The sequence below is a fragment of the Podarcis tiliguerta genome (genome assembly GCF_965153285.1).
Source record: "Podarcis tiliguerta genome assembly, chromosome: 3".
In the NCBI taxonomy this organism is placed as follows: domain Eukaryota; kingdom Metazoa; phylum Chordata; class Lepidosauria; order Squamata; family Lacertidae; genus Podarcis; species Podarcis tiliguerta.
The window spans coordinates 66,575,072-66,601,956 of NC_139536.1; the positions used below are offsets into that span (position 1 = coordinate 66,575,072).

A 26,885-nucleotide genomic window follows, 5' to 3' on the forward strand; every position below is an offset into this window, starting at 1 on the left:
TCAGGTGGCAGAGTAAAATGGTGTATCTTCAGCATTTGCCAATATCAAACAGAAATAGGTTCACCTATTTTGTTCTACCAAAGCTACATAGGATTCCGTTGTTCATTTTCCCTTTCAATATGCATTCACAGCAAGATCCTGTGAGATACAGTTTATGTGGGATAACTGTGCAATGCACGTGCAAAGTGTCTCCAATGTATTGGCATGTGTTGATTTTTTTATGCATATACAAGTGGTCTGTTGTTTTCTGCATTCTCTCTCACTCAACGTTGTTGTGAGCGTGTGGCTTAGAAAAGATCCAAATGGAAAGTTAATTTTAAATGCTTTGCAAAGGGGATGTTCACTTGCATTGCTGCCTCTCACCAGGAAAGAAATGGATGGAAATTAACTGAAATAACTCCTACTGCTGATTCCTTGTATCAGAGATTATTTGAAGTGGTAATGTTCAGTGGTTGTTTTTCGAACTTTCTGCCTTAGCAGACATTGAAACAGCCTTTGCCTTACACTGTCCATTTTAAACCAATGAAACAAAGAGCTGTACATAAGAAATTTCAAAGCCACCCGCTTCCTGCCCCCCAAAATAAAGTCCAATAAAACATACATATCTTCAACTGGATATACTTGGCAGTTGTATTTTAGCATTTCCAAAAGTTGCAAAAAATAGGAACACACTATTATTCCTTAGTTTATGATATTGTCTTTCACCTGTTGTAAGCTACACAGGACAGATATGGAAAATCTGTAAGTCGGTTTCCCCCCAATGGCTTTCATGAAGAAGCCCACAAATACTGGCCTGATAACCAGTTTTTCCAAATTACCTGGATTGAGATAGGTAGGTTCCAGCTGGGGGTGGAGGGAGGAGTCCATTACTGGAGCTGAATAAAACCATATAGGCCTTTGAGGAAGATACAAAATTATTATGACCTTTTCCAGTAACCCCAGGAAATATCAGCTAATGAACAAAATGGCAGAATGTTTTGGTCAGTTTTCTTTGTTCTTCCACGCAGCAATTCCCCAGAGCTGTTGCCAGCAGCCTTGAACTGCAGGCTTGGAGACAAAGAGGAGACCCACATCCTGTTCCTGCATTTCCTGCGTGGGTAGAACGTCAACCCGTTGCAGAGTGGTGCGCAACAAACCAACAGCTCCCCCTAATGGCCATGAATGCACATTGCACCTAGGTTAATTGTATATGAGGAACACTTGAGTCTCTGGGAGGTTAAAAAATATGAAAATATCGTGAGAGCTGCCAAAGAAGGGCACATGAGACGAAAGACAGAGAAACAGAAAAGCTATGAGGGATTAACATCTCGACCTCCAGAGGAAGAAAACAGACAGATTTGGAGGAAGCTCCTCCCTTGAAAGAAAAAAAAGAGAGCCATGTCCCCATTGATTCAGAGTGCCCTCTTGAACCGGATTCAGAACAAATACAAACTTGGCTTACATAAAGGATGTATTTCTTTATTTGAAAACATTATACAGGCATTACATTGCCACAGCCAGTCCATGTTGGAGCATGCAAATATCAAAACAGAAGAGAATTTGTTCAACTTCTCTGAACATTGTTGTTGGACATTTGTTTCGCTTTTGTGTTTTTTTGGTTCTTACTTCCATTTGTAAGTGTCAAAATTAGTGTGCTTTATTATGGCATTTAACAATTAAAATCCTACCCATGGGGTAAAATTTGTATTTATAGCTAGCTCGAGAATACTAAATTGGTTGGTTTTCTTGAAAAAAAGAGAGGAAATACTACACACTTGTCAAAAATGTTAATGGCACAAGTTAGCAATATCTAAACTATACACTGAAACATCTTCATCTGACACAGTGGTGCAAAATGTTAATTGCTTGGTCTGCTGTGGTTGGTGATTGTGTCCTTTAAGTCTGTGCGTGGAAGAAAAGCCAAGCTGTCCACTAGTTTTCATTCAGTATCTTGCTACTACCCATCCAGCACCAACAGGACTTTTATTCCAGGAATTGGCCTATACAGTACTTGTGAAGTGATTGTTTTTAAGCTGGTGGTGTAGCTACTTGCTGGACAGAAAGACCTTTGCTGGTGTCCACTGCAACTCTTGGAATGGTACGAAATGAAACTATTTTTTTTAAAGTAACTTTCTCTGATGGGATGGGCCTCATTTTTAATTATATGTTTATAAATTTATACCAGTTGTTTCCTTTTTTCTCCCCAATGTTCTTTAATCAGATACAGCAAACAAAAATTTATTGTTCTAGTATTGGACAGTATCGACTGGGAAAGGCTCATTCCTTAGTAGTAGTACACATAAATTGCACGCAGAAGGTGCTGGGTACAAAGTACAGCAACTCCAAGAAAAGGAGGTCAGCAAGGCTGGTGGACTTTGCCTGAGACCCTGGAGAGTTGCTGCCAGAGAAGACAATATTGGGCTCAACGGTATAATGATCCGACTCAGAATAAGGCAGTTTCATAAGTTATGATGTTTCAGCAACATGTGCAAGAACACAGTTTGGCTAACTGAACAGTGCATTTCTGAATATTCCCACTTCCCTCCATACAGTGGAATAATTTGAATTATCCTAGAAAAATAGCTTCAGGTGGTGAGTTTCTAGCCATCTATAGACTGCAAAGTCTAGTTCTGGTAAATATTCTCATCAGAGAGCTGATAGATGCCTTCCATATGGTTTGTTTCTACTGAGACTTAAATCTACAAATTAGTGTCATAAAAATGAAATGGGGGGAAAAACCCATCTACAAGAACATTTGGCTTACAAAATAAATACTAAAAAATAAAAGTCCTCAGATACAAGGAAGCAAAATGAATGTTTAAGCAGGAAACAAACACATAAATTCTTCAAGAAATTGTTATGTCGAACATGAGACAACAGATTCAGAGAAAGGTATTTAATTGGTATAAAAGGTAGCAAAAGCAATGTGGGAGGTGGTGGTAGCCACCAGTAGACTTCTGATTTGAAACCTGAGAGAACAATTAAGGCTCCACCCCTGAACACACCTGCACGCATCCAAGCCCTGTTCTTTGATGCACCTAAGTATGTTCAGAATCGAACCCTGTATTTGTAAAGACTGGCTTGAACAGAAGAGAGAATCCAATACCGAAGCTTAAACAAAGCACAAACTTAAGGATATAAGCAATATTTAAGCAATGCCTAGGCCTTGTGTAGACTCTCAGGAAAGACATTCATGCTAAATGTGCAAATGATCACCTATTAAAACACCCCAGTCCTAAGCAAATGACGAGAAAGTTAATTTCATATAATTGTTTTATACATGGGAGGCCAGTCCTTTAAAATACAACTTGGAGGACCCTTGGCACTGCAGTGAATTTTGCCACTTAACATGTGCGTTTTTTGGGGGGGTGGGTTGTAAAATTGAAGAAGACTGCTGGTGGATGCAAGGCAGAAATTACCGGTTTTGCCACAGAATGAATTAGTCATATAAATGGCTCTGACTTACTAGTTTGTCCTGAAGCAGCCCCGTTTTCACACTGCTGCATTTTTCATGCACGTAAAAATTCACTAGTGAACGTGCAGGCAAAGGCCTGATTGCAGCACTGTTGCCCACTGCCAGTGGTCCTAATCCAGACATCACTCCCTGTGGGTTCTTCTGTGTGCAGGTATCCAGTAAACTTTACTCCGTGGAATCACATTACTCCTAACAGGATAAGGGAGCGGACACCTTCCTTTCTCCATCTCTCACTGAGGTTATGAACGCATTCCTTCAGGTCAATGCCATGTGCCACACCAGTTTTCTGCATGCAACATTAGTTGCACACAGGGTCTTCCTGCACACAAGCATCCCTGAGTAATCATTTTCTTAGCAGAAATCCTTCTTTCATGGTGACACTTTTTCTTCTTTTTTAGTTTTCTCACAGGAATAATATTTTTGGGCCCATAACACCCCTCCCCAAATGCCAATCTATTCCCCCAAGGCCAATTCTTGTCAGAAGACTAGATTTCAGCCAACAAGGTTTCTACATACAGAAATGGTTTGTGTGGTTTGCGTCAAATGTGCTGCAAACCCTGCTAAGAATCTAAGAAAGCGTTTCCTTGGCACTCCCCAGCTCATTTGGGAAACATCCAATTACTTTGAAGTCTCATATCTTTACTCTCATTCCCTTGAGGTAGGTAAAATAGCATTTTCTCACGGTCACCAGTGAGGAGGCGAAGCTATAACTGAAGTTATTTGACTCTTCCATTGTAAGGAAATCTCTTGAAACACTTTCCTATTACTCAGGCACAGCTACCTTTCCTGTCTCTCAAAGAGAGAGAGCTCTAGATAAATCAATGACTCTTTTGTTTTCAGCCGAAAACAAGCACGCAAATCAAGGTGAGCCAAATGAAATTTGCAGCGGTTTTGGCTTCATGCAGAAAGGTAGGAGGTTGTTCTGACTTTACACATGTCACAAGACGAATGAGGATCTTGCTGCCCTTTTCCCTTATAAACACAGCAGTCCAACTTCAGCAACCTTTGGGAGGACTGAAGTCCATGTGCTGGACTGGGAGCTGTGCCATCCTGGGAGCTGGTGCAACACTGGCATGCCAACCACTCCTCTTGTGTGACTTTGGGGTGTCTACGTCACCAGAGCGGCATGGGAAGCAGCAGTTCCCATTCTACTGTGGGAGGAAAGGAGTAACAATTGCCTTTAAAAAAGCAAAGATGGACCATGTTAAACTAAATAATTGTACTAGTGGAAGCCACTGCAAGGAGTCCTGCTCCTCCCTCTCTCCTCCTGCTCCTGTGTGTCTTATGCCACCTGCTCTGAAGTTGGGGGAGCCTCCAGGACAGATTTAAGGGACATACAGGGAGAGGACAGGGGAGGAGGTTCCATCGCAGAAGAAAAATCCTTATGCTGCTAGAACCTTACTGGTAGTGCCCTGTTGAATACAAGCCTATGTATATGGAGCCAAATATGTATTTGACCAGAAAACAACTGGCAGAGAACTGATCAAGTACTTCCTTTCCCCACTCCTGCTCCCATGATTACACCGAGATATTCTGAGCCTGATTTATTTCCCCCCACCCCCTTCAAATAACTAGTTCATTTTCACTTGGTTATGTATCTTTGAATAACCTGTGTAGCTTGGGCCACACACAGGGATTCCAAACACACAGGCATCTTCTAGCATCAACAACTTGATATGCAGGCAAAGGTGCGGTGCACACAAATATTTTTAGCTTGAAAACTTGAGAATATTTAATTCCAAGTCCCAGTTAAATCCAGGTGAATGGATTTTTAAAATCCACAAACAGCAGACCAAGAGTTTGAAGAAATATGAATAGTCTCCACGAGGGTGCCTCCATCAGAAATGTGGAGTGAAGAGCAAGGCCTAGGAACATGCAGAGTTCGCAACACTGCTGGAGCCACCTCCATCTGGCCTTGTGTTCACCTTGAATGCAGAGAGGTCTATAAAACTGTGCTACCATTCTTTCTCCCCTTAGCCAGAAGACCCACAATAAATAATTAAAAAATAGAAAAAGGTACTTTCTTAGGACAGATTCAGTTTTCAAAGAGTAAGAAATGGGGATTGTTTCATTTTGTTAGTCTGCAAGATTAAGACACTGAAGAGGAAATACAATTTCCTTCTCACTGAATGGAGGACCTCAGCTACCAGTAAGGCGATTGTAAAAAATTTAAAAAGGTCAACGTCTCACTACTTCGCAATTGCAAGTACTTCTTTAAAAAGGGCAAAAATGTTTGTTTTTGACCTATTCCTAGAATAGAGATGGATATTGATAGTTGTCCATCCCCTGGCTTCCCAGAACACATGATTCTTTAGAGGGTGGGCAACCAGGTAGCTAAGACAGCTGAATGAACAAAACGGCACTGGGGTATAGAGGCGCTGTGATTAACCTGCCCTTTCCTGCACAGAACCAAGGTCATTGAAGAACAGCTGAAGGGTGTTTACGTGCAAGTGGGCCTACTGTACAACTGTGGCTTTGCTGAAACACTATATAACCCCTGGCAAAGCAACCTCCAAGAGGTGCAGAAATATCCCTTTGTTCATTACAGAATCTCATCTTGTATTCTGAACATGTTGTTTCAAGTGACTCAAGTCTTTCTTTCTTGCATTAGCTGCGAATTACCAAAGCCAACACTTTTTATAACCCCTAACACTACAGACCCTTTTCACTAGGGATGGGCCACTGCATTTCCACTCACCCTAAAAGTGCTAAAGGTTCCCCCCACCCAAGTGTTCCAATCAAACACCCAAAGTCCTGCAGACCACCTGTCACCTACACCTCTCCCCCAAGGCAACCCTTGCTCCCACCCTGAGAAAGAAAGGAAGGAAGTAGGAAAATGGTGGGAGTTCCCATTTATACACAGAACAAGGCCTTTTCTTTCCAGAGACCTGGGACTTGTTTACAACACTCAAGATTCCTGGTGAGAACTGCTGCCCAGCCTAATCTTTACCCCTTGGGAGGAGCTGATGTGCAGAGGAACTTTTTCTGCTAGGGATCCTGGGATTTTGTAGTCAAGTGCTCTGCATGTTGACGGGAACACCCACCACAGGTACCTCCTAATCACACCTTCTTCCTCAAGGGAGAGTTTTTGTTCGTCTGTATTTTGCCTTGGGGAAGAGCGGGGAGGTGGTAAAGGTGGGCACACCAGGAATACTGGCAGAACTGAGGTAGAGGGTCTGTTCACAGCAGGCAATCCAGAATTTGAGCAGTGCAGCCTGCACCCTGGTTTGAATTCCTACCCCACCCTGCTTTTCACATCAGCTCATCTGCTGAAGGACCCCTTGCCAGGAAGCTCCAGCACATTGCATCACATTCTTGGGGGTTGTTCTACGTTGCATACTCAGTTCAGGTATGGCACTGGCCAGGCCAATCAGACCTCCCTGTTGCTGCCCATGACCTGAGTGTGCACCTTTGAACATACCTGCTGTGGACACCCCAAGGGTAACTTGGCAGTAGGCAAGCCCTCCTGCAGGAAAGTTGCCCACCATTGCTGAACTTTTCATTAAGGAGCCCTGATAAGTATGTGAGGAGCCCCAGCTTGAAAAGCACTGCCCTACGCAAAAGACTGAGAGTTACTGCTCTTGGCTATACACATGTAGAAACAATATAGTTTGTATTTTTAATAAGCCTTCCCTATTTGCTACCTTGCAGCCCACCTGAGTAACTGCATCCGGTAAATACCTTTCTCTATGAATGATACAGAGATAATGGAGATACAAACTCCACTGAGGGTGGCAAGGGCCTGAGATTAGGCGACTCGGACGTGAGGTTCTTCTTCCGTTTCCTGGCCTAGGCTGGTGTATGTTACTGACGGTTCCAGCTGCCCAGAGGCTGGCAAGTCTACAACAGGACCCGAAGGGTTTCGAAACTGCTTGTACACCCGTGGGTCTTGGGCAACATATGTGGACGTTGAGGAGTACAGCACCAGCCCCACAAGGATTGTGAAGAACGACAGAAGATATAGTCCTGAAAACTAAACAGAAAGAAGCTGGTAAGAGGCATGCTAGTTAAACAATACAATATGAAAGATTACAGAAAGCAAAATGCAGACATGGCCTGTGTTCAGGAAATCTTTCCTCTCCAAAGCAGTTTTACCTTTAAATAGGACACTTACTTGTCAAATGAGAACTCAGTACCAAAGATAAATTATGCAAGTCAGTACAATGAACACTTGCTTATTAGACTTTTGCAAAAAAATTGTTCTGAGGCTTTGCAAAAATCTAGAATTTCTTACCAAGAAACACAATGTGGTGGAAGAAAAATAGATGTGGTTAAGTGACAGGTAATCAAGGCACAAAAGGAAAGAGGATGCACAATGTCCCAAAAAAATCTTGCTTCGGAAACAAGTGCACAACAGAGGTCATGTGATTTCTATCAAGAGAAATCTGCATGGTGAAAAACACATCAAAGATGAACCAAGGCTACAATCCTATGCAAAGCTTATACAGGAGTGAGCGCCACTGAACACAGTGCAGCGTGTGTGCGGAATTTATTTCTAAGACTCTATTCACATTCTTTGAAGTGGTAATACAAAAGCAATAAGTGACAAAGGACAACTATATAATGTGTGTGTGTGTGTATGATCTGAGCAGCAACAAAAACAACATTTTACCACATCCATTCAAGGACATTGAATGAAAACAGCATAAAAGCATCAGAAAAACCCCACACCTGAGCAGCATCAGGCTAAAAATTTGATGACACTCCAACTAAATACCAAGTCCAAATTTCTGGCACCAGCACAAAGTGAACTAAGCTGCTGTGAATTAAGTGAGCTGAGCTGTTGGTTGATTTTTGAGCTCAGCACTTCTGCATCAGGTCCACCAGTTCCATAGCACGAATGAGTGCTGTATTAAAAGAGCCATACTGGTACGGACTTGCTGTTATGCTGACGTTAAAGGGAAGTTTAAATGGGATTTGGAGCCACCTTTTCTCCACTCCATAAATAAAGTAAGTAAGTAAATAAAATAAGAAAGTAAAGTAAAGGGGAGCATACTTTGATATGTTATTCCATTCATTGGTCAAAAGAACCTTAAGAAGAATGAATTATACAAATAAAACTGAGGCCATTGTGGGAAGAACAAAGAAAGGGTAGGTGAGATTATCACTTTCCTCCAACACTTTTATGTTAGGCATGGAGTAGAATAATAAACTAATAATACATGATGATAATCACAGCCCAATGTATTCTAATTTAACAAAGCATGCTCAGAAACTCTTCTAGGCATGACTCTTCATCAACAGGATGCACTAGGTAGCCCACCAGAAATTGGTCACAGATCTGTCAACAGACCACGAGTCGAGCTTCAATCCACTCCACACCCAGACCCAGCAACATAAAATGTTAGAACCGCAGGATTGAAGTTATTAGGAGGGATGTGCTTTGATAATCCTTCTGTGTTTCTTTAATCCTTTAAGAAAACAGTACTTAGTTTAATTCAAAAGGCATTTAAACCAACTGTTGATCCAGGGTAAGCAACATTTCTTCTGCTTGTTGCAAGAGCCTTCCCGAGCCACAGTATTCATCATGCTGTATGGCTTAATATAAATGCCTTGTTGCCTTGACAGCTGAAAATATCATGTCAAAGAGCAGTCAGTGCTGAACGGTAGCTTTCATGTGGCAATGGCCTCCGTGATATGGTCTGAGATGAGACCTTCAGTACTGTGGCAATTAGGCTTGTTTAGACATTGTAGAACCAGATGGGCTTCTGTTATCTTGCTCCTGCTAGACTTAAAGTGATTGGTGGCTTGTTAGGTCATGACTGCTGCTCTTCATGCAAGATCAAAGTGTAAAAACCACTGAACTTACTTTCTCTTTTTATATGACTGCCTCGGGCAGTTGGCCAATATGTTTATTAAGGCTAACCAACTGTCCACAAAATTGTGGAAAGCTACATAAAGCACTGGGGGGTGGGGAGGTAGGACCAGAAATAGAAAATGCATAAAAAGTACAAAAAAATAGGTTGGATGTTGCAGCCATAAGACCAGCTTTTAGACTCAGTTCTAAGATGGAGACTGCAAACTGAGTCTCTGACAGGCACTATAGGGATTGGATTACACATTGAGGATTCTGGGACAGCAAAGCAACAGTCGCTCAAAATTGCTAAAAGAGTGGATTATTAGCGCACCCCAGAGCATCCTCCTGGTATCTATGGCTTTATTTGAGAGAGATAAAAATACTTGAATGTTCCATACTTATTGGCAGTGCTGACCTAACAACAGTCAATGCTAAAGCAGTTATTAGCTGTCTTTGAGTGTCATAAAGGTGAAAGAGGTGGCAATTCAGGAACATTTCTACATAAGGCTTCATATTTATTCTGAATTATTCACTTTTTAATGTTCTCTAGTGATTCAATTTATCAGACAGCAGTTGACAGGAGGGTTTTTTTGGAGGGGGATTTGCTTTGTTTGTGGGTGTAAAAAATTAATAAAGTGTCAGCTGCCAGTAGTAATTGATTCTGCATTGCTGTATTTAAAGGTAATGGCGCTCAAAAGCAAAGCCACCATAAATGATGGAGCCTGGATCTGTTGTTTATTTCTTTGTCACTGAGCTTTTACAATGTCTGCATCTAGTATGACTTGCCAGAAAAAAATATTTTTTATCTCCCTCATACAAAAGTATCTCATTCCCATACAGAGAGAAGCAAGTTATTTGCAGCTACAAGCTCATTAACTTCAGTATGAGTTATTGCGTAAGTCACCTGGCAAGCCTGCAGTGCTGAGGTTTCTCTGAGGGTCTGCTATGCTTAGACGTTTTTTGGTACCAAAATATTCTACAGTCACTGGACCAAAGTAGCACCAATGAATGAGAGATGTTTTGAGCAAGTGCACAGTTTTGTCACAGATCGGCTCTTCATCAGAGGCTTTGGGTTAAAAAGATGATGTTGCCCCAAAAAGAAAATGTTTGCCTTTGAAAGCAGCTCCTGTGTCTCCTTACGTAACTCATCTTATATCCTGACAGCATTTCACTGGTCTGGTCTGCATGACACAGGGAGCCAAACTATGGCTTATAAACGCACAAACCTTGGCTACAGCTCAGATTAGGGATCTTAACAACAAGACCTGTTTCAGGTGTCACACACACTAAGCCAAACTTTGGCTTAGTTTAGCACAACATAGCAGTAAAGAGGACCAGGAAGGAGGAAAGCAGTCCTGATCTGGGAGCCCTCCTGGTCTTGGTAAATGATAGTGTCATGCCAAGCAGGTCTATGAGTGTTCCCTGCCTCTGGCCAGTGGTATCAATGTGGTCAACTGGAGGCAATGGAATATTTTGTGTAATAGCAACAGACAATGAGATAAGATGTGTTGTACCTTACAGACAGAGGGCAGATTAAAAAAAAGAAATGTTCAATATGTTTTCAAGACATGCTTAAATAGGGACTGCACTTTCTTTCAAGTAGCAGATCATGGGGATTACACAGAAATATACTTTTCCTCTTTCTTGTTGTGTCTTTACTACTGTATATTTATTTATTTAAAAGCACAGATTTATAGACCTAGCCAGTCACTCCTGCTGCCTTCTCTACCAGCTGAGAAGCAAAATATTCTGAGAAGCAGAGCCTGGGCAAGGCATCTCATCTACTTTGAAACATTCGTGATCCTATAAAATTCATGCTAACATTTCTGAAAGGCGGATAACAGCTGGCAGCATTACAGCAACAGATTTTACCACAGAACTAATGTGGAATGTCTTACACAAAACTGGGGAAGATCACAGAGGAATTCTGTAAGAGGTAAGAAAGGTTTCACAGGTTTCAGCTGAATTTATTTGAATTGTGTGGGTTAAAGATCATGGCTTAATTCAGGTGTGGGGAGCCTCTGGCAAACCACATGTTGCTGAATTATAGCTCCCATCACCAATGGCCATTGACCAACTTGGCTGGGGCTGATGATGAGATCAACAACATCTGGTTGACCATTGGTTAAAAGAGTTAAAGGAGTCAGCAAGCAGGTAATGGGAAAGGTCTCTTCCCAAGATCTTGGAGAGTCACTGTCAGACAGAGCCAACAATACTGAGCTAGATGAACTAATTATCTGATCTGATCTAAGGCAACTCCCTGTGTTCCTTATCCCTTTGCAGGACAGAGTGCTTTCAAGGTTTCATGGAAGATCCATTTGCATAAAACAACTAAATAATTTGTGTCAGAGATGTCAGTGGTCTAAACATACAAGACCGCTGAACAGAGGTGTGCATCAACAAATGCGCATTAATAAGCAGACGAAATATACTGCACATGAATGGGTTGTAAAAGATTTTTGGTACAAATCTGGTTTTGTTCTCTGTAACATCTTTCTTCTGTTGGTGAACTCATCCCCACCCCCCATGTAACAATGAGAGCAAAAAACACACACACAAAAACCCAATTACCTATTGATTTTCAAAAGTAAAGTCCATTGTATATGCAATTATAAATCTCTAAGGTCTGATATACCACACTGCAGTGTCAAAGGGCAGAATGTGACTGTTGCCATTAATTCATTCTCATCAATCATATGCTTGGCTGGAAAAGTAAAGGGTAGACAGATGGAGACAAACAATCCAATTTACCAGAAAAAGCTACACTGGAGACGCTGCACCATGTTCTTGTGCTGATATATATAATTCTGAACCTTAGCTTCACATGGACTTGCATTAAGACAGGAGTGACTAGCATGTGGCCCTATGGATGCTGTTGGATGACAGTTATCATCATCCCTGAGCATTGGCCATGTTCTCTGGGGCTGATGAGAACCTGAGTCCAAGAGCATCTGGACAACCACAGGTTAGTCACTCTTGTTCTGAGGTTTCCCCATTCCCCCTAAGCACACAGCAACTTGGGTCAATGCTTGAAATCAGAGCAGCTGAACCAGTGGCACCACTTCTTGCAAGGAATCTAATATGCACATTGTGATATCAGAGAAGAATTAAGCAATGGCATCAAGAGAAGTGCAACAGGTAGAGAGACCCACAAGGATCAAATAGTTACTTCTAAATAATTAAATTTAGAATTCAGGCATAAACTAGATCAAACTCAGTACCATGATGGGCTAGGTCTACTCTTGGTTCCTACACAGCGATCAAAAGGACATCCTGTTATAGCCTTAGCTGCCACCTCTGAAGAGTGCATCTAATTCCCCTGGCTTGCAAACCATTTTCTTTAAGACATGATGCTTAGAAGTTTGATTGGATTCCCTTCCTGCATTCTGAATCGGTCTCTAATTGACTGAACACATTTCAAAGGCCTAGTTTGCATTTGTAGCTGAACAAGAGCATACACAGCACAATTTCACAGTCATGTTGAGCAGTAAATGAGACATCACTTTGAAAACATTATCAAAATTGTAAGGACCGAATGGCCAACAAAATAATCAAATAGCAGCATCTGTATATATCCCAGATCTTTTCACAGTTTAAGTCACAGAGAGAGATGGATTCATACTAAGTTAGCCACACTTTAATCCCATTGAAATCAATGGGACCAAAGTGTGACAAACTTAGTTTGGATCCAACCTGTAATCAGGACATATGAGGGGAATAAGCAGAGCCCAGGAGTGAATAAAAGGCACATTGTCAGGATGCCTGCAGAACAAATAGGTACAGACATCCAAGGGAACCATGTGGTTACTGCAAGTTAAAGGAGAGGTGGCAAACATGGCACAAGTTAAATGCAAAGTATGGGATAGTGCCCCTTCATTGTTCACTATAGTAAATACTTGGCTCCCCATGCTTGACTGTAGTTTGCCATTAGTCAATTTAGCTAGAAAACATCCAGCAGCATCTATGGGAGTGACTTGGTGGCCACAAGTAGAGACCAGCCTTCTGCAATCTGGTACCTTCTAAGTTGTTTCCTAGGATTTTCATTAAAGTGTGAGAGGCAATACACTTCACAAATACTACAGCCTACAAAGCCCTAAACAACTTAGATCCAGGGTACCTTAAGGATCTCCTGAACCCCTTTATCCCATCTTGATCATATTCAGGAGCGTGGTTGGTCATTCCCTTAGTTCACAAGGCTTATTTGATCAAAACAAGAAACTGAGACTTTAGTGTCATCAATAGAGATCCAGCTGGTGCCTTCTGTTTCCACTGCTAAAGCCAGCTGAAAACTTCTATTCCATCAGGCTTGTGCAGGCAATGAAGAACACATCCTTCCACAAATGTTATATGGTTTTTGTATTTTTTGTATATATTATTGTAAACCAATCCGATTTTTGTGTGTGAAAAACAATTTTCTAAATGAATAAAATGAAAAAGCGAATGCCACATGCTTTGGGTATCAACACATGATTTTGTTCTATGGTACCTTCTTAAGGAGAGAAAGTCTGATGTGTTTACACTTGCTAGGGATTTCCTCATTTTAATGTATAAATGTGCGTAGATACATGATGTCTACACATGATGAATGGCATGGGGCTCCTGCCAAAAACAGCCACCCTTTGCACCCCTCCTCTCTCTCCCATGTCATACTGCAAGCTCCTCTTACCCATTGTGTGTGAGTAAACCAGTGTGATGGCATCACTGTATGGGGACCATAGCTCAAAATATTATGGTGGCAGGAGGGCAGAGAAATTAGACACAGGGCTGCTGTTTCCATCCATACTCACATGAACTTTGTAACATCTCATTCCCTCCCCAAGCAGCATCTGAAACCTTCATGGTGCTGTAATATTTTGTGGTGTTTATATTTCACCTGCTTGTGCATTTGTTATTTTCCCAGCTATTTCATCTCCTTTCCTCAAATCATAAACTCTAGCTTTTTCCAGCTCCACATATTCCATTCAAATTGTGCAAATTACTATAATGTTGCAGTCCAACTAATGGCTGCATCTAAGATTAAACAGAATGAGTGATCTTGCCAGTGCAGAATAGAATTTATTGTACTTGGCTTGCTGGTTTAATGACATAATACAGTGTGACGGAACCTGCTGGTGCAGAACACACTCAGTATGCATGGCTCTGCTACCAGAGAATGAGATATAAACTGCTTATAGAACCTAGTGGGAATGTAATTTTCTTAGAAAAGCTAAAATTCAGCATTTGGCTTGCAAATGAAAAAAAAAAGAAAGAATCTAAGGAGCCTAAATTAACATTAACACTGAGAAAAAATGGCAACTAACTTGATCAAGACCTCTCATTAACTCTGCTAAGCAGATAAGCAAGAAGTGCAGTGGAAAAGTTAATGTAACATAATGTAATGTTCTGGGACGCGGGTGGCGCTGTGGGTAAAACCTCAGTGCCTAGGGCTTGCCGATCGCATGGTCGGCGGTTCGAATCCCCGCGGCGGGGTGAGCTCCCGTCCTTCGGTCCCAGCTCCTGCCCACCTAGCAGTTCGAAAGCACCCCTAAGTGCAAGTAGATAAATAGGTACCGCTTTATAGCGGGAAGGTAAACGGCGTTTCCGTGTGCGGCGCTGGTGCCGGCTTGCCAGAGCAGCTTCGTCACGCTGGCCACGTGACCCAGAAGTGTCTCCGGACAGCGCTGGCCCCCGGCCTCTTTAGTGAGATGGGTGCACAACCCTAGAGTCGGACACGACTGGGCCGTACGGGTAGGGGTACCTTTACCTTTTAATGCAATGTAATAAAAGTTAATATCTGAAGAAGGGGCAGTGGAACATAGGAATATAGGAAGCTGAGATAGATCACTGGGTCCACATAGCTCAGTATTGTCTACACTGAATGGCAGCAGCTCTCTGGGGTTTTTAGATGGGGGAACATTCCCAGCCCTACTTGAAGATGCTGAGGATTGAACCTGGAACCTTCTGTATTCAAAGCAGATGTTCTACCACAGAGCTAAAGCCATTCTCAAAGCTCTTTAGGTTGAATGTGAAACACTGACATAAATACATATCCTTAATTTGCCCCAGTTTATGTTGAGGCACTGGGCTTGTTTGTATGTTCTTTCCATTCCCACCTCTATTCTTACTTTCTCTCTGGCTCCCAGAAGCTCTTCCCTTGCTCTGCGGGGAGAGGTAAACAACCAAACTGCAAAGCCCCGCAGAAATGTGAATAAAAGATCCTGCCTGAACTGAAGGATTCCATGCATTACAGTAATGAGACACAACCATCCGGAGAAGGAAAACAACAGGGGATCACTGAAAACAGGACATGCCAGTATTTAGTCCATTAGGAATAATGAGTGACTTAAAGGCTAAGATGTGAAAGGCCATGAGAGAGAATGGAAACTATGTCCACGCTGGCCTTTTCAAACAGCTGTAGTCTAATTTCAGCAACCAAGTTCTTCATTTCTATGTGTGCTGCTGCTGCTGCTTCAGTGGGAATGACATTTTAGTAGCTCCCCATGGTTTAGCCTCATGTCAGGGAGGAAGCAGTGGCTACCTCACACTCTCTTGACTTAAGGAAAAGAAAAATGAAGGTGCCTGCATTTGAAAAGAGCACCTTCCCTATTTGTGTCCCAAAGGACAGAAGTAGTTACTCTGAACACTCTGCCCTGTCAACTTCTCAGGTTTTGCTCAAGGGATCCTGAGAATTACTGTTGGACTTTGCACTGGGAATCAGAAACACCTAATTACTGCTGATGAAGTGGGAATCCATCACTGGTACAGGCCTTTCCGATGGTAGTCCTAGCAAAAACCACATGTAAGCTTCTAGAGCAAATGCATACATTTGCTGTGGGGCAAGAAGATTGCTAATAGGCTGCCTTTGGTCATTTTAACTGAACGTTTGAGATCAATTAGTACGGATTTAAACCTCCACTACATGGAAGTTCATTGCACTCAATGAATTCTGAGCATCTTAAAAAAAAAAAAAAGTTTATGTCAAATGGCGCCCTCTCGATTGTATTTGTTGGATTATATGCCTACCATCTCCGACTCTTTGCTATGCTGGCTGGGGCTGATGGGAACTGAACAGCTACAACATATGGAGAGCATGACACTGGCTACTCCTGGCCTGTTTGGAACAGCTAACCACAAATCATTATATTTTAATAATAAAAATGAAATAAACTCCCTACATATTAAACAGCCCATTGGAGCTGATTGCCAGTCATAAAGCCATATTGCTGATTTAACTGGAGCCCATAATGCCTGTACCAATATAGCCTACTATGGCTCTGACATGCGAGGGGAACATAATAAATTTAAAACAAAAAACACCTCAGTTCCAAATGTCATCAAGACAACACAGCCTCCTGATACAGGGAAGTGAAATCCTAACAAAACACATCCGGATGTTCCCTCTCCCTCCTCTTCCCTCCCCTCCATTTAATTTCCAAAGCTCTAAAGCTCAGTAAAGCTAGTTTCCTGCATTCCCTTTGATTTCCAGAGATTTACTGCTGTAGGTGCAATAAAGCTTTCAGATGATAAAAGTAGCAGCACAGGGGGAGGGGAAAATCACAACAGTTACTTGAAAGCCTTGTAAAAAATATGTTCTGCAAGAAGTACTAAAATGTTCAGATGATTCTAATTCAGCATAAAGTCATTTACTTTCCACTGAAGAGAGGCTTTTGCCCATTGGTCAATATGCTATAAAACAAAAGGGATTAGTGCAGCCAAGAAGGGTTGCAGCTGGGCTAAAAACAGAACAGGTGGAAAACATGCAGAGTATACCGACCTTAGCAGGATAATTAATATAGGTCATTTACGGCTAATGTGTTATGCTTCGTGGTTGGGGGGAGCTTAAAAGCTTGCCTTCCTCTTCTAAATGACAAGGAAAACCCAAACAAAAATTACAGGGCTGCATTTATAGTCCGAAAGCCAGAATTATAAATTCTGATCAACAGGAAGCTGAAGTGAAATCAGATGAGCTGACATTATTCAGTACATGAGTTATTTATAACTTGTAAATGTCAAGTTAGTTTTGCACAAAGTAAGAGTTTTAGTCTGGAAGTTGTACCAGTAATTCAACAACTGGAGTACTGAAGTAGTGACCTATGTATGCAGTTGTATTTGCATAACTATGGTTTCTTTGGTCATTAAAGCATTATTTCTGAACTATGTTTACCTGAAGACCAGACTTTGAGAACTTGGTTTGAAAGCCATGCTTTATGTTTAACATTATTAAGACTTACATCTGCACAGAGCAAACCCTGAAGGCAGTTCACCTGCTGTTCTAGACACTCCGCTTGCAATGTATCAAGCAGGACTTATTAGTCTTGCCCTACATAAGGCTTCTAGAGGGAAAGGCACAGTTCCCCATATACCATGGTCACATTGTACATTTAGGACCTTAACCAGGGTTAAAGTAACAAACCATGGATAGTACTAACTATGGTTAACCATCATGTCTACACTGGACCATTGTAAGCAGGTGTGCACATCCTGATACTGCTTATTATGCAAATAATGAACTGTTGATCTCAATTTCTTGCTTCCTTCAGCTGGTCAAATGCTGACTGTAGGATTTTTGTAACAACAACCTTTTACAAGCAAAGAAAAGTTTTTAAATTTCAGCCACACATAATAAATACTGGGAGCATTCTATCTAGTTTCAGATTTTGAATGTTTTGGATACCTAGCTTCATTGGAACTTATATACAGTTTTTACTGATGTTAGTTGCTTTAGTTTTCAAATTGCATAGGTGGAGGATTAAATTTTAAAATAAATGAATAAGTGAAAAGTCTCATTACCTTCAATTCAGAGTTGGATAAATTCAAAGGTTTTTATTTTTAATTTTATTAGGGATAAGCCAAAATTACTCACTTTTTTGTTCACATTTTTGGGGTTCATTTTTGTTTGTCTGCTTGTCTGGGTTGAAGGCTCCAAAGAGCTGTATAATTTCCTGGTGACTTTTTTGTGGGGAGAGGAGCACTCCTGAGAAAATGTCTGCCTGCTCATTTAGACTGACATTTATTGCTCTCACCCTCAATCAGCTTCATTTGTCCTCAGTGACACCATCATGTAATCAAATCTTACTAGCTATAGAGTTCCATATAACACAATCTGATTCACTATATACTATGTGATCCCCGATTAGCCAAAATAACCCATGTGACAAATCCAGGAAGGAGAAAGGTGCTTCAGGTGAAGGAAAGAAATGGGACTGATACAGCATCAACCAGAAGAAAAAAGGAACTAAACACAGGAAGGAAGGAAGGAAGGAAGGAAGGAAGGAAGGAAGGAAGGAGAAAGAAGTGTATATTTGTACTGTGCTTTTCCAGAAATATTTCAGCCCCACTGAAATTGATATTTTTGACCTGAAAATTGAAACAGGAGAATATTTGGCATACGTCTAATTCATATTCTAGTTATTCAGCTTTGCCCCCCCCCCCGGGTCAGGGAAAGTTTGCCCCCACCTCCAGCAACTGCATAGATATTCTGTCATCTGCTGGTCACAACTGAACAGAGATAGTCAGGAAGGATAGCGTCACACCTCCAAATGGGATGCAGCAGTTACAGAAGAAATTTTGTGTGTGATGGGCTACTCCTTTCCAACAAGACATGAAGTATATAAATTCTGGAGTGAAAGAAGTCTGGAGATATTGCCATTGTTTTTGCTGTATTGATTTTTCTGCATCACCAAGTTGCCTGCAAGAGAGCAATCAATTATTCAAATGCAAAGTCTGCTCCATTTACCTTGTAGTAGAAGAGAAAGAATCCACAGAAAAGGCTGTACAAGTCTGCTGTAAGCAGGGAGAGGTTGACTGCTGTAGCGCTAGTCTTCTTAATGACCACAGGCATGAAGCTGTAGAGGCCAAACATACAAGCACTAAAGCCAACATAGAGCAATCCTGAGAGGACAAAGAACCAGAAAAAGTGGAGTGGGTGGGGAGAGAAAAACAACAACAGTTAGCATTGTCCTTCACAACTTTTCTAAAAGGCACATTTTCTGCTAAGAGGAAAGTTAAGAACCCCACACTACTTAGAAGAGGCTCAAGACTTCCTTTAAGATAATGATGCGATGTGAAATGAGAGGCGAGAGATAGCCCTATCAGCCTGTGAAGTTCTAAAATGAATATGGCTTGATTCCTTCCATTAAAGTGGAAACCATTTAACTGTGTTAGGGACAGAGGTCCACAGCTATTACTGTTTCAAGGGCAGCAAGGCTACATTCTCCAATTCAATGGAAGGTTCATAACTGTGGCAGACTGCATGTGATTCATGAAGAAACAGTCTTCATTTAAAATTATCCTCAGGTAGCATGGTTGGGAAAGACATCTGCCTGAGAGCTTCTTACAGGTGTTTGAAGGGAAGAGACCAAGGGTCTAACTCAGCAGGGTGGTTTCTTGCATTCGGATATGTGTCCTTGGCTATGAAATAAATGTGCTGAATTTAAAATCTAAGAGAACATAGCTGTTGACACAGTCTTTATTAAAACCTTCCAGTTACTGCAATAACCAAAGTACAGTTCTGTATCAGATTCCAGAACCGTCTGTCATTGTCCTTCACAATTTGGGTATTCCTGAACAGACAACTGAGCAAGTATAGCTGCTATGGTTGCACATTTTACAGCCAGCCAACAATGAGAATGATGTCTGTATAATTAGCAATATTTGCTACAAAATCGTTGCTTGTTGTTTCAATATGAAATCTATCTCAACATGGACAACATGGTGCCTTCCAGATGTGGTTGCACTCAAACTCTCATCAGACCTAGACAGCATGGCCAACAATCTAGAGGGCATCTCTGAGGCTTCTTTGTCTCCTTTTCTAGTTGTAAAACAGGGGTGGGGACCCTAAAGAGCTCAAGGGCTGCATTTTCTTCTGGACAACCTTCCAGGTCCCACACACCAATGGTAGGTGGGGGCAGAGCAACTATCGCAAAGTTTACTTGTTCACCATAGATTAGTTTCCACACAGCAAGAAAGCAAGGAGCATTCTCAGAGTTCAAGGCAAAAAGCACTCCAGAGAAATGCAAAGCAGGATTGGTTAGGGCTGTGGCCTGGCAGAGAAACCGGGAGAGAGGTGATAGACCCCATTTGGTCTCCAGGTCAGAGTTTCCCCATCGCTGCCACAGGATAGTAGTATGAACAAACCTGTCCCAACGCCTGTTTTGGTGAGGCATATGCTTTTGCAAAAGAAAAAGGGGATCCTGAGAGAAGCTGCTTTTGATGAGAGAATGATTTGGGGGGGGGATTACTGGAGCCACATGGTTTCTGGCTGAGATACCTCGACTGCTGCTGCTGTCAACTTAGCCAATAAATTTCTAAATTCACACCACAAAACACCCTTTCTTCCCCCTCTCACTAAAAGGGAAATGAGCCCCAGAAGGCTCCTAAAACACTCCACTGCTTGAAGAAAGAGCGCGACCATCCTTTATATTGATTTGTTGCTTAGTTTCTGAGCCACACTGTCAAAACTACTAAGACTTCTTGTGGCAGAGCTTCATGGCAGATGTGCCTCTCTCTATTAAGGTTTTGCAATAATTAGAGGAAATGATGAGAGAAAGCCCAAGGGGAGCAACGGTTTACCATGAAGCTTATTATAATGCCACTGCTCAGGGATTCCCTCTGTCACTAGTTGACTCTGACTGCTTTTTAACCTGCTGCTTTTGATGTTCATTTTGTAAGTAGGTTGAACAGGGAGTTGGTGATGCATTATCAGCACATTATTCTGCTTTTTGTTATAGGAGCACATTGGTGCTCAACTTGCCATTTGACGCTAGCCAGCATCCATATCTTCCTCTTAGATCATTCTGTCATTAGAAATAGGAAATCCCATCTTTATTGGAAGCATTGCTCCTGAATGTTGATTCTTACGTGGAAAATTGTTTGCTTAGCAGTGCAGTGCCTTTCCCCATAAATTAGTTCCTCTCATTCAGCTAAGTGCAAAAATGAAATCCAGTACAAATTTCATAGTGTGTGGCGCCTTCAATAGTGGAGGCACTGCTCATGCTCCGTCTTGTTTTCTTTGAAGCAATTATAGGTTTACGACAGAAGTAAGATTTTGAGCAACTCGGATATCTAATGCTGGCTTTGTTTTCCTTCCTCTCATTGGCAGTGGCTGTGAAATGCTGCCTTTTCTTGTTAGCTTTTGGAACAGTCCATCTTTTAATCTTTTAATGGAATTGTGATGCTTATACTTTATCGGATTTTTATTTTGCATTACACTTATACCCCACTTTTTCTTTCCTTTTATTTTATCCTTGCAATAGCCCTGTGAGATAGGTTAGGCTGAAAGACAGTGACTGGCCCAAGATCCCCCAATGAGCTTCATGGCTTCCAGTTCCTATTATGACACACTAAGCACTACACCACACTGGCTCTAGTGCACAAGTAGTTGGACTAGAGGAAAAACTGTAGGTCCAGGGAGCCAGTAGTCCATGGGACTGGACTGGTGAACCCAAGGAGTGCCCCCCTCTCTGGTTATGCAATGCAGTCACTTTCTCTTGAGCTAGCTGGAATCACTGGCCTAGGGCTCAGCCCTCATCTTCCCAGCATGAAAGTGTAAACAGGCTTCAGAATATCCTGTGCACCTCAGTCACTCCCTTCCATTGAACTGACTGGCAGGACCGAGCAGGTGAAGTGCAAAGGAGAAAACTCTTCTAAAGTTTCTGTTGCTATTCAGTGGTGGCGAGGGGCATTAAATTGCCCTTTGGCCATTTCACAACTCAAATGGAAAAGCGTCAATGTTTCCAAGCCCTACAGTGCTTGCTCAATTCCAAACACTACTCCCTGTGCAGAGAATGTTACAAAGGTATCTTGTTTCCAGTCTTGGACAGGATGTTACAAACGCTGCCTGTTCAACAATGCAAGCACACATCCAAAACATCGGTTCTTTTTTTTCAACAGCAACCACTAAAGCGATAAGTTGCTCTCTTACCTATTTGCCAATCCCAGGGAACTTTTAACAACTCCTTGTGTTCCATTATGGCACTGAAAAAGAAGAAGAAGAAAAGTAAAGGTAAAATTTCATGACGGGAACTCACATTATTTCCAATTAGCTCCTGAAATGAAGACAAATAACTGAGGTTTAGAAATAGATTTGGGAGAACTCCTGCACAGGTTAAATGCTGTCAGGTCTGTTTAGTCAGCTCTGTCTTTATCCCTGCACATCTCTCAGTTTGAAAGGTAAATGGCACAGTAATAAGAGTCACTAACACACCAATGAGAGCTGCTTTAATGAAAATGGGCTATCTGCCTAAAGCTGCATATCCACACCGTATGATATACCGGCAACTATTCAGTGTATTAATATTTTTTGGAGCTAGCAAATAAAATATTAATGATGCATTTGTGTGCATTATATTCTCTTTTAAGCTCCTCTGTAGCCAATAAAAATCCAAATAAATCACAGGCAAGAACTGACTGACCATACAGGAATGAATACCATGGAAGAGACATAGCATAATGCAAGGGTTCATCAAAACTGATGAAGCTGAGATGAGGTCAAGATTTCTCAGTGTACACCATATTTTGATAAGTTCATTAACACTAATATAAAGTTGATCTTAAGTCCTTCTATTAGAGGGACTTGCTTGGGACTAAGTTCCAGTGAACTCAGCGGCAACTTCTTTCTATTCAACATGAATAGGACTAAATTGTGTTTCTGAAGGCTTGACAATCAGATGTTTTAGAAGATAATAGGCTATTTCTGCATATCTCCATTGTTACTGCCTAATTTGCCTAATTTACCAACAGTGGGTATTTCCATGCAAGTAAGCTAGCCCTAAAAACTGGGTGTCTCCATTGCCCTGAAACCCCCAGGTATAGGGCGGTATATAAATTAAATTAATAGTAATAATAATGATGATGATGATGATGATGATGATGTAGCATTAACATCACACAGAGGCAGAATGACACCCAAGTTCCTGGGTGAAGGACTGAGCCTGTGGCTTATTTTGGGAACAAAGAAAGCAGACAGCTCACATGTGTAGTGCTTGGGTAGGGGAAATGTTTTGCAATGTGCATTTTGTGGCTCTGTTTTTGTATGTGCATTTGACGATAAGTGATCTAAAAAACTGTTGCCATCTTGAAAAAATAGACAGGGGTGAGATTGGTCAAAAGTAGAAGAGAAGCATTATGTATAGAGAGGTGTGAGACGGACCCAGCAACAGCTGAGCACTAAATAGGTTTTAAAGCAGGAGAGCTTAGTATAAGAAGAATTCTTGGTGGTAGAAAGTGTCTGGAGCAAATAGTTTCAAAGTACTGGCCAAGCTAAGAGGATAATCTGTTGTAAAAAGGAGAAGGTGGCCCCATGGCATCATTTTCATTTTCATACTGTGCTATCTAGCATTAAAACATATGCCTATGGTGCTGTGGAAGATACATTAAATGTTACGGATTGAACCCAAGTTTCATACTATCCTTGCTGGGTTAATTCAGTTCAGCACCAAAAATCCATATCGTTTTCCTACAGATGCTGGGAGAAAAGAGACAAACAGATGTATGTCTCATACATATTTATATATGCAGGATAATCTCATCATTTTCTGTAAAGCATTAGATTAACAATACATCAGCAACAAATACAGCATAATTTTTATTCTGCTTCTCAGGATGAAGCTACCATGAAAAAAGATTAAGCTGGAGGCAATGAAATCCTTTGGATTTGCCAATAAAATTCATCTTCCTCACACTAGTTTTTGCATAAAATATCTATTTTCCCCCAATCTGTTATTACCATGTAGAATTGTTTCAAGACAATGCCTAGACCAGATTCCATTTGATTCTAATCTTTCCTGGAAGTGAAAATAATCAGAACAGCAACTAATTTAGCAACATAATTCAGTGATGACTTGTACATTTTAATGATAAATTCCCTTGTCAGTCAAACTTTTAAAGCTGTCGTTGTGCATGCATCCTCAGAAATCCTTGCCCTTGAGAACAGGAGGTATTTATGCCAGGAAAAGACTGGTAATTGCTTATACCCAGTAGCCAGCTTTCCTTGAGGAGTGAGTTTTTCTTAATATAAAGTAGCATTCTATGATGCTCCCCTCCTGTCTGACTCTTAAGTGGCAAAGTTCACTAATGACTAAAGAACATTGCCTTTTCTGCATGTCTGAGCTGTGTACACACTATAAGACACATTTGAGGCACACTTCCCCCCGTAAAAAATTCTGGGCACTGTAGTTTGCTGGGAGTTGTAACTCTGTGAAGGAGAAACTACAGTGGCCAGAATTCTGTGAGGGGGACAATGTGCTTCAATGTGCACACAGCCTACATCAGTTCCAAGGCTATAGGGATTGCCCCTTTGGGCACTTTACTTTCCAAAGCTCGGATCCTATTTTATTTTCCACAGAAAATATTATTTCTTCAGCTTGACAGGGAAAGCAGAGCATGACGTGCCCTTTGGGGCTGTCCAAGCACAGTATTGCTGCCTGTGGGCCAGTGCAGGTTTTGCAGAGTGCTGATTTAGAACATGACTGAAATCCATTAAGTTGAAATATTAACACTGACCAAGAAGAGGCTCAAGAGAAGCAGAGGTAATAAAGAGCCATACTGTGAACAAAACCTGCCCAACCTTAGAAAATAAAAGGATTGGTGCTCCAAATGTGTCAATAACAAGGAAGCTTGTGTTCGGTGGTCCAAAATGTTAAGCAAAACACCAGTAAGGTCCCTGATATTCTGAAAGGCTTTGAAAGTCACAATGCATGCATTTTATAATATTAGTTAGGTATTCTTTATTCTTTATTAGTTAATTATTCTTTAGTTAGTTATTCTTTACTCTAGCCAAGCTAGATGTCATTCTTGGTTGCCTGTATATTTTCCATCAAGGAGGACACAGCTGGGAGATGGTTTTGAAAAACAACCAAATGGGGAAGGGTGAAGCACAGCCTTCGTCCAGTCTTCAGCTCTCCCTCACAGCTTCCAGAGATGGATTTTCATTTTTAAAAAAACACCAAACCAAAACCAGCAGAAGAGTAAGGCACACATTGAGCACTAGTGTGGTGATGTGATTAGATTGTCAGACTGAAACCAGTGAGATGCAGGATTAGATCCCCACACACGAGCCATGAAACACATTTTGGAAAACTCAGTCTCCCTCAGCTAAAATGATGTCATAGGGCTGCTGTTGTGAGCATCTTGGAACATAGGTTCATTCATCCCGTCTCCCAACAGCTCATTTGGCCTTGGGCTTTTATGGTAAGTCACATTCAAACCATACCTTGGTGGGCTACAAACTACAAGCAATTCTCTTTCATCAGCAGGTATTTTATCTGGAATGTATGGCCAGTGGCAGCTGAATGGATGGAGGACCAGGGGTTTGGGGGCCATTCAACCTCTACAATACACATGAAAGCGCATGTGATTGGGAGATTTCTAATGAAACAAAGTGAAGAGATGGCATGGGGCTTTCTGGTTTTGTTTCAATAGTAGCAGGCAGCTGCCTTTCCTTACTTACAGTTGAATTCCACTGAAGAAGGAACCAAAGAGTCCAATCATGCCTAGGAACTCCACCCGACTCAGGTTCCGTACGATGTACTCTTCACAAACATTGGAGATGCCGTAGAGAGTGGCTCCACCTAGTACTAGAAGGTCCCCTATAAGTTTATTTTCTCCTAGGAGCACAAAGAGAATATATATATATATATGAAAAAGCAGATCAAAATCTGCTATCAGAGCTCTCCATCAAATCTCTTTACACTTTTGGAAAGACTTTTGCACTTTTCCTTTGAGGGTAAATTTATCTCTGCATGTTCATTGCACATGCAGGACAGTTACCTCCAAGGAGACACTAAAGGCAAAGCTTTTGCAGCATCTTCAATGCAATGTCGTGAATTCAAAGAAAAGTGAATAGAAAGAAGTTCACAGAAGGAAATATCCATCCCACCTGTCCCCTACACCTGGCCTTGGTCCTTTGAAAAATCTCTCTAGAGGATCTTCTGAACAATGTGGGATGGGGAGCTAAGGGAAGGGGGAATTGCCCAAACTCAGGCAAATCTTGGCTCAGCTTTGAGCAATTTCCTCCACTTTCAGCAGTCCCCTACACCTCATCCCATGTTGTTTTTGGGGGGATCACAGCTATCTACTGGGAAGAAGGGTGGGTAGGAAACTTTGAGTGGTTTTTAAAATATGGGGTATCAATCAAAAATCAATCTCCTGCAGGCAGCCCAAAATGACACAAAACTAGCACTTTCCCACAGGACTTTACTCCACCTTTATATACGTGCTGGAGTCATGCAACAATAGTACAGTGTTTGCTTTGTTATGTTAAATAGTGATTTGAGGGAGCTGTTTGTGTTTTAAGCATTGAGACTTTATGGTAACCTTTCTCTTCAAGATTTCCCAAATTCACACCCACCCACCAGTCTGTTAAAAAAGAGATTTCTCCTGATTTCCTGCCAAATTAGTTAAGCACAACTTACTCCTTGCACAAGTTGGAGGAAAGCCCTGACATACACTGTATACAGATTGTACAGTTAAAAGGATCACTAGCACATGTGCAGACCAGTTTACAGCAGCCGTACATGGCAGTCACATGCTATACATGACCTTTCAAAAGGTCATCCTGCCTTTATATAGCATTAGTGCAAATAAGGGCTTTGTTGGGACCTTAATACAGTGGTTTAAGAACAGTCCTGTTTAAGAACGATTCAGTTTACAAACTCC

General features: G+C 41.5%; 1 protein-coding gene and 1 long non-coding RNA gene across 5 annotated transcripts in view; both read right to left on the reverse strand.

Annotated features, from left to right (window-relative positions):
• The window catches only part of LOC310675109, a 33,163-nt gene extending 31,835 nt beyond the window's left edge, over window positions 1–1,328 (reverse strand). The window contains exon 1 of one of the 4 annotated variants that reach the window (XR_014509952.1): window positions 819–1,328. This is a non-coding gene — a long non-coding RNA (uncharacterized lncRNA). The remainder of the gene's footprint in view (window positions 1–818) is intronic. The other 3 variants (XR_014509953.1, XR_014509954.1, XR_014509955.1) reach the window with 3 other exon arrangements.
• A 109-nt stretch (window positions 1,329–1,437) lies between these two features.
• SLC35F1 (solute carrier family 35 member F1) overlaps window positions 1,438–26,885 on the reverse strand; it is a 177,873-nt gene continuing 152,425 nt past the window's right edge. Inside the window, exons 5-8 of the mRNA XM_083435223.1 lie at window positions 25,678–25,834; window positions 22,153–22,205; window positions 18,967–19,121; window positions 1,438–7,427 (exon numbers count right to left, since the gene is read on the reverse strand). Of these exons, the coding sequence (XP_083291349.1) occupies window positions 7,203–7,427; window positions 18,967–19,121; window positions 22,153–22,205; window positions 25,678–25,834 (590 nt within the window). The 3' untranslated portion in view covers window positions 1,438–7,202. The remainder of the gene's footprint in view (window positions 7,428–18,966; window positions 19,122–22,152; window positions 22,206–25,677; window positions 25,835–26,885) is intronic.